This window comes from Rhamphochromis longiceps, linkage group LG15 (assembly GCF_057381845.1).
Source record: "Rhamphochromis longiceps isolate RC_006_pf linkage group LG15, R_longiceps_female_GT1.1, whole genome shotgun sequence".
NCBI lineage: Eukaryota > Metazoa > Chordata > Actinopteri > Cichliformes > Cichlidae > Rhamphochromis > Rhamphochromis longiceps.
The window spans coordinates 36861981-36870417 of record NC_140571.1 but is presented as its reverse complement, the minus strand read 5'-3'; the positions used below and the strand labels follow the sequence as shown (position 1 = coordinate 36870417).

Here is an 8437-nt window from a genome sequence, read left to right as displayed (position 1 = left end):
GTTGTTTCTGTGGCTTGAATTTTATTTGCAGGTACAAATATTACAGGTTATTATACAGTGTGCAGTATATACATGAGGCGGTTTTCATGCAGTTGCCTGCGCCGCCTCTTTCTTTTTCGTCTGTCTTCTCTTCATCAGTTTCTTTTTTAGCTGTTTCTGTTTCTGAATGCTCTCCTGGATTTTCTGTTTGAACTTCTTCTTCTGGCTCCTGATCTTCTCCAGCTCAGCTTTCCTTTTGGCCTCCAGCTCTGGATCCTGAAATGGCAGGAAATGACTTCTTGAATACCAGAATGCCAAACTCACCGTAGGGCAGGTACCAGGTATTTTAGGCACTCTATTTAAAACACGGTGAATAGAGAGGTGCCTGCTGCTATCATGTGTGTCCATATTCATTACACCTGTGCAGCCAAAACATCACACTGCTACTAAAGGCTTGTTTCACACAGGCTAGTTATGCACATGGTCGTAATAACACGTACTGGTTATTCCATCAGTTCTCCGCTGCAGAAGGGCGCTGGACACTTATGATGGATTTTCTCTTGTAGAGAATCCATACTAAAAGTAGACATGGCCACAAAAAGCTACTGCCTGTGAGTGTGAGCAGCGTAACCTTTGACCCTCAGCGACCACAGCTGTGTTGTAGTCGCTGGCTTGACAAGATACAGAACCCCAATCAGAGATGACAGAGTGGTTATTAAATGTTCTCTGCTTCATGCTCTGTGTGGGCTCTCATTACTGTTACATTACGTTGTCATCACAACGGTGATGAAAGAACAAAAAAAAATGTAACAGTTAAATGCAACACTGCTGCAAGGCAGACTCGTCAAATAAAAACATTTCAACTTGATTTAATTTACTTGAATCCTGCGCTTCACTACTTTATGTCAGGTGAACATCAGAGCTCCGAAACTTTAAACTGGATGTATTTAGTCACAGGTTACTTTCCGACAGCCTCGCAGCAAAATATTGTGTGCTGTGACAAATGCCATCGTCAATTTTGCTCCAGCAGCTGCAATTACAGCACTATAAAAGACTTACACACAGTTTGCACTGGTGGAACTTTATAGCTAGCTCTAATTTTAGTTGCATATATTATTCCTTCATAATCTATATCACACAGTATCCTGTAAATAAATGAAAAATAATAATTAAAAAAAAAATCCAGCTCATTTTAAACTAAAACTTGGCTAAAACATCGTGCACAGGTGATGTATTCAGCATAAGTTACCATGGCGATTTAGCCCGGTAAAAAGAGCTCACCGAGTCATTAATCTTGCTTTGCCGTTCACCCTTCAGGAGTAGGTGATGTCATCAGGAGACGGTCAAATACTGGATAACATTTAATTTGTCTCGTATTCATAGTTTTGGCGAGTTGATGTGTAACGCTGCTGTTCTGAATGTTTATGATCTTCAATCAACCTTAAATGTGAAGTAAAAGGCATCAAGCATGACTCATAAAAATTTCAGAGTTTATAAGAAGCTGTTTATTTTTTTACAGACCTTTCATAGACTCTAGTCTAGTTTTACTATTTATATTTATATCAAACTATTAAAATTATTTTGTCACTTCTGCCTAAGTAGCAGTCACCCCGAGATCTGGAAAATAACGCCTCACTGTTGTTCAGACGTTCAACTCGACTTAAAAATATAATAATGATGCTTCTAATCAAAAACAGAATAATGTTTAAATAGTTCACTAAGAGGCTGCACTCACCTTCCCCTCCAGGATCAGCTGTTTCCTCTTGTTGATCTCTTTTTTCTCATCAAAGTCTGTTGACTCGAGTTTCTGCAACATGGAGTTTACAGTGAAAACACTTAACTGGTGAGGCAGGTTCAAAACAGGCATCCCTGACTAACGGGACAATTTTCAGACTGTCAGTCATCATGTGAAACAACAGCGATGTTCCACTTTAACTGGATTCAGCACAGTGAAAAGCAAGAGGTGAGCATAAGTGATAAAACATCCGTACTATCTCACACTCCCGCCGGGTCACGTTGACCTGGGTGAGGATCTTCAGGACTTCCTTCTCCTCCACAGGATATTCCTTCAGCTTGGTTTCTGTAAGAAGACGAGAGGCCAGTGTTTAAACACACACACACACACACACACACACACACACACACACACACACACACACACACACACACACACACACACACACACACACACACACACACACACACACACACACACTTTGTGATATTTACAAGATGGTGATGAGCTGTAGATCTCAAAAAGCAAAAATCATTATCTAATCTCTTTTGCAATCAGAAATTGTGCAAACATCCAAGTTTAAGATAAAATACAATCTCTAAAAGTCAAAAGTTTTACATGTTTTACTTATTAATGTTACCGATGGACTACAATCTATCCTGAGGTGCAGCTTTCCTACCAGCTTTATTCACAGGTCTTTAAACTGAGCCCTAGATGCGACTTACGAATCTGTTCTTCGATGGAGTGAATCAGGTGGATGTCGTACTGCGTGACCAGTGTGATGGACACTCCGTTCCTCCCTGCAGGAGGAAAACATCACAGTGTATGAGTGGTGTTTATGTCGCGAGGAAGACGATTTCAGAAGAAAAAAAGAACCAGAAACAAAACCTGCTCTGGCTGTTCGCCCGACTCTGTGGATGTAGATCTTGGGAAGGCCGGGGGTGTTGTGATTAATGACGACCTGGACAGTTGGGATATCCAAACCCCTGTGGGTGGGAAGTAACAGGAAAACGCATGTTTCTGCATTGAAATGCTTTGTGGTGTCTCCATTGAGGAGTGACAGAAGCCTTAAACAGGCTCACACTACATAATGTTTGTGTCAGATTTGTTGATTAGAGTCATAAAAATGTGGCCTTTTCATTTCTTTCCAATGCTCTGCGTGCATTCTCACCTGGCAGCTACATCAGTCGCTATCAGGATTTTGTAGACGCTGGCTTTGAACTTGGCGAGGTTTGCAAATCGTTGTTTCTGAAGAACAAAAAGCACAGTCTGTTATTCTGCGGGTTCATTTATCTGCTATAAAAAGCTTTTCAACAGACTCTTTGTCCCTTTAATGACACAAATATAATTCCCAGATATTTGTAGAGGACCTCTGAGGAATTGTGAAATCTCCAACACAGAAAGCAAAGTCAAATGCTTTGTAGGTGCAAAGTTAATTGACTGCACCTCACTCAGCTGTCATTGCAAAGAAGCTGCCCTTAAAATGTCTCAGCAGGCCCCCTGCTGATGTCAGTTTGTGCCCTTGCTGCTGTTCACACAAGCCTCACCTGTTTCATCATGGAGTGCAGAGAGATGGTTGGAAAGTTAAACTCCCGCAGCATCATGGTGAGGATCTGACAGCTCCTGAATTGGTCAAGAAAATGTATTCAGTGTGACGTGAGCATAACCACAGCTACAAAAAGGCAAGAACACTCAAAGACCTGCACGCAGAAGTTTTACATCATTCATATGATCGTTTTTTTCCTCTTCTAAATCAAATATATGTTATAACATGTGGAAAATTAATGATCACAGTCCAGACTGTGCTTCATAAAACAGCACCGCCTTGCTTTAATCTGTAAATGTGCACACAGGATGCTGAACCCCTCGTGGCTTCTTACTTGCACGTGTTGGTAAAAATGATGATGGACCAATCATCATGCTCATCGGTGAATGTCTGGATCAGATGAACCAGGTAGGCGTCCTTCACCTTCTCTGGAGTGAGGATGTATCTCTGGTCCAGCTCCTCTACCGTTCGTGTTCTGACAACATCAATAACAAAAGATAAATCACTGACCACTGATTAGATTTGATATTTCAAAAATATAACAGACAGCGTCGCTGAAGGTGACGGGGCTTCAGAAACATCAGGTGATGAAACAACTGAACACTGTGGAGCCTGTGACACAGCGCTCATGCACAGTTAGATTCTATTACCTTTTTCTGCCCACCGAGATCAGAAAACAGATTTAACCTCACCAGAAGGAGAAAACATGTAAAGCTGAACAGAGAACATAAAGCTCAGCTGCTGAGCTGCTGTTTTATTCTGTACACACTTTCACATTTTACATCGTTTCTTTTAGTTTTCTGTGAACGTATCCGGTGAAAATCTGCACACGCCGTTTCCCAATCTGAACCCTGCTAACAGTTTTATTCGATTTCTCACTGGACCATGAATAACCTGCAAATCGCGAGACAGATGCAGGTCACTCACTCCGATTTGCTCTCCCAGAAGAACGGTTCGTTCATGGCGATGCTCTTCAGCTCCTGCAGGGTGTCGGTCAATGTGGCGCTGAACAGCATCGTCTGACGCTTGGCCGGCAGGATCTCCAGGATCACCTCCAGGTCTTTGGTGAAGTCGGTACAGCCCTGCTCCAGCAGCCGGTCTGCTTCATCCAAAATCTGCCACAGACAAAAAGGAGACACACAAACAGTCACTAAAACCAGGAGATATTATATCCAATTACATCACAGTTACTGAACATCTAACTGTGGCTCCACAAGGTGGAAAAATACTAAACAGTGTGCACACTGGTGAAAGATTACAACTTGTACGTGACATAAGTACTTCATATAAACAGAAGTTTATGTAATAACAATAATCTTATCATTGGATCTGGAGTTTCGGTGAACTCACCAAGAACTGGATCCTCTTCATGCTGAAGGTGTTGGAGCTGCGGATGTGATCGGCTAGTCGGCCTGGCGTTGCTACGACTACATGTGGTTGGTTGGACAGCTCCAGGGCCTGGGTCACCATGTCTGCCCACAACACAGCAGAGTCAGCACAGAGCACGAGTATCAGACAAAAGCAAACCAAGTTCATGGAAAATGGCAACACTGTTTGGTTCCTGCAGCTGAGCATCATCACATTTTGAGCAGGACTCCCACCTTTAACGGTGAACTGTGAATTCTGCACAGGTGGAATAAATTCACTCAAAGCACAACAGAAACAGGTAAATCTGGCACATTTTTACACTCTGATTAAAGGTCAGCTGCTCAATTATTTGCTTCATAAATACTGATGAGAGATTTCAGGGAGAAAGAATCTCTGATGTTTATTCTTTTCTTTTTTTTGTTGTTGCAAAAAACAAAAAAACAAAAACCTCAACCCAGAAATAAGAAAGTAGTTACCCATTCCACCGACGATGATGCATTCTTTCAGACCCAAAGGTTTCCCCAGGACTCGGAACTGCTCTGCAATCTGATAGGCCAGCTCCCTGTAAAAATGTGTGTAAAAATCTTGAACGACCCCTCATTTCTTTATATTTTGTTTCCAAGGATCAGACTTTCTCGTATTTCTTTTTTTTTTTTAAGTGGTCTTAAACAATAGTTCTTTGGGCTTTCTGAAGGTCTTTCAGAGTTACTCATTGGCCTGCTTTTCACTCATTTTCACTCTAGTCCTTGTAACTGATCATTTTCAGATGAATGTTTTTGGTTTGTTAAGCCAACACTGACCTATGACTCATTCAAGGATAAAGGAGACACTTAGCTCAAAGGATGAACCAGTATTAGAATAACACGCTCCAAAGTAACGTGTTAATGTAATAACATTAGATTTTTCAGTAACTTAGTAACTCTAATAAATTCAGTAATCATATTGCAGTTATAATTACTACAGAGTAACTTGCCTGTGAGAAAAAAAGCAGTTTACCAAATTACTTTCTCTGACGTGCAACTAAGCAAAGTACTGCATTACTTTTAAGAGAAGCAAAGAGCAACGTGTACTGCTTTTTTAAAACTACGAGCCCAACACTACACACAACAGGCTGATCAACGAAGCAATTTTAAACCGAATCTTTAAGCACTTTGTTACCAGCTGCCTGTAATTAAAAACACATTTTTTCCCATTTCTTTAGTTAAATCTGTGAAAATGAAGATAACACAGCACAAAATAGTATTTATGCACCAACCCAGTGATTCTCAATTATCACCATGAATCTTGAATGTACATCGAGGTTATTATAATGTATAATAAAACTAGATATGAAAGAAGTTAGTTACCTAAATTTAGCTAGACTTTTGGAAAAATGTAAACTAATTAAAATGACTTTGTGAACTTGAAAACGAACTAAAATAAAATACAAACATGAAGGAAATATCCTTGGTAAAAAACATTATTACAGCTTGTCTGATGAGGCATTACTGAGACTCTGGATGCTCACATCTGTCCCCTGCACTGACCTGGTAGGAGTGAGCACCAGGCAGAAGATGCCGTACGGGTCCTCTGAGAGTTTCTGCAGCACTGGCAACACGAACGCTGCTGTTTTCCCACTGCCGGTCTTGGCACAGCCCATACAATCCCGACCTGTGGAAAGAAACACCTCAATAGTGATGGAGCAAATGTAGAGCTGCCGAGGAAGTCCACCTCCGCTGTGTAAATAACAGAGAAAGTCTTCCAGACATCCTCAACACCAGCTTAACAGTTACTCAGAGATCCTCCAGCAGGTATTACAAGCATATATGTGCCAGTATCCCCGCCCCGTCTTACCTTGGAGGATAGCTGGCATGCAGTTTTCCTGGACTGGAGTGGGTTTGTTGATTCCCAGCTGTTTACACTGTTTAACCAGCCAGTCTGACAGACCGAGGGAGGAAAAGTCGCCCATTTCTGATTTACCTCGTCCTCTGAAGCTCGGTGAGATCAGCTGTGGACGCGTTTTGATAAAAGAATCGCTAAAATACTCTTATTTCAGTAAACACTAACACATCCTCGTGTATCAGGTCCGCGGGCGCTTTCTGATTACGTAACAAGAATGCGTCTTCTTCACTGGAGGAAAGTGCGCGTTGCTGCCATCTCCTGGTCGGTGTAGCGAACGACACTGAAAGCAGAGAGTGGAGCAAAAAAAAAAAAAGTTGATAGATCGGTTAATTTATTTCTGTCCCCACAGAAATCCAATCTCATCTATTCTGGAACGATGCTAAAGCTGACCCTTCATATATGAGCTGTTTCTCTGTGACATGCGCATCATTCAGCGTTTTTAACGCATTAAAATTAAAGCAGGAACATGCAGAGCGTTCTTATGTGCCTAAATAATGATGTAATGTAATGAAACTATATATGAGACCTTGGGCCCCCTTTGTAAGACTCAGTTTAATTAAACGTTGCATATTCACAAAGAAATATGCACACGTAGTGGAGCTTGACGCTTTGCCAGGTTTCGAGTTCTTTGTGTCCAGCACTACAGATTTGTATTGACCTCTGAACCTGCCAGAGCCTCAGCATTTTCATTGTAGAGCTGGGCTGTCTCTACTTTGTCTTTGCAGCGCACATTTAAAGGAAATATTGAATAAAATGTGCCTATCTGTAAATCCCCAATCTTTACAGTAATATATATATTTACCTGGATTTCTAAGATTTGGTTTTTATTGTGAAACACAAGCCTTCAGGGTTCTGAGAGATCACCTGTCGTAAAGTTCTCGCCATTCACGTCACAATGATGAAGTGAGACAAAGTTTCAGATCGATAAAAACCTGTTATTTTCTCTATGTGGCAGATTGTGTCAGACTGATCGCTTCGTGGTGTATTGTCACGTGTGATTAATGGCCAGCAAGATGAAGGGAATCTTTCACAGGCATCATAAAAATACACTTTCTCTGGTCAGAACTTGTTAAATTTCACATCAGTCAGAAAATGTTTTTTTATTATCAGAAGGTGGTCCGTGTGGGTTTTAGAGGCTTTGCAGTCAGCCACGTATCCTGATCTGCTTGGGCATAAACCTTGAACTTAAACCTTGACTTTTTCCTGGCTCTCTGTGCTTCTGCGCTGCGCAGAACTGCAGCAGTCTCACATGGAAAACTCCAGAATCTCCTTTCAAAATCCAAGATTTGATTCTCTGCATAGATTTATTTGTTAATGTCTTGCAGATGATCATGCGAGTATTTTCTTCACCTGCCACTGTGGGCTTGCGAAGGACAGTGTGAGTTAATTCAGTTACTGCTTGACTAGAGAGGCAGAAGAAGCTTCACCAAGAAAAACCCATCTGTGTCTGTACACCGGGCTGCCAGAGGTGATTAATGCCCTGTGTGTTAAAGGCAAAGGCCTGAAGGTTTAGCTCCATCCTGTCCAGACCGTCCAGCTGTGCTGCAAACTGCCTTGGACCGAGTGAAAAGTGTCTCTCTAAATTAAAAGGAAAATTGCTTGAATGCAAAGGCGAGGATCCGATGTTCCCTGCTGCCTCCCTGCAGCACAGAGGCGCAGTCAGCTGCATCGCTGTAACAGCCCACTGAGCAACATGATTAGCGCTCCCATTGCTCTTCCACCACACTTGAGGCTCCAGTCTCCCATGTTCAGCCTATATTCATGCAGATAAATCAGTGGAGACTCTTTCTAAGCACACAGAAATATTTCCAGCACTTTTAGGGGGAAATATAGAACTTTAACAAGAAAGCAAAATGGTGCAAACAAGTTTTGCTTTTCCAAAAAGAAACCGACTGTGTAGCACTTAACCGACCTGTCTATATCCCAGA

At 41.7% G+C, this 8437-nt stretch overlaps 1 protein-coding gene across 1 annotated transcript; it reads right to left on the bottom strand.

The window, feature by feature from the left end:
- Position 1: 1 nt before the first annotated feature.
- Positions 2–6724, bottom strand: ddx49 (DEAD (Asp-Glu-Ala-Asp) box polypeptide 49). The gene is made up of 13 exons (XM_085381299.1): positions 6462–6724; positions 6155–6278; positions 5105–5190; positions 4611–4732; positions 4188–4375; positions 3595–3735; positions 3262–3337; positions 2886–2962; positions 2603–2700; positions 2440–2514; positions 1971–2059; positions 1715–1786; positions 2–255 (listed from the first exon to the last, which is right to left on the bottom strand). The coding sequence occupies exons 1-13, from the start codon at positions 6574–6576 to the stop codon at positions 85–87; spliced, it is 1434 nt and encodes a 477-aa protein (XP_085237425.1). The 5' UTR covers positions 6577–6724; the 3' UTR covers positions 2–84.
- Between the last annotated feature and the right edge of the window lie 1713 nt (positions 6725–8437).

Coding starts and splice junctions, on each gene's coding strand:
- ddx49 (XM_085381299.1), bottom strand. CDS start 6,576: ATGGGCGACTTTTCCTCCCTCGGTCTGTCAGACTGGCTGGTTAAACAG. Junction 4,376..4,610: donor TGAAGAGGATCCAGTTCTTG/GTGAGTTCACCG, acceptor TGTCTGTGGCAG/ATTTTGGATGAAGCAGACCG. Junction 2,963..3,261: donor TGCACTCCATGATGAAACAG/GTGAGGCTTGTG, acceptor TTTGTTCTTCAG/AAACAACGATTTGCAAACCT.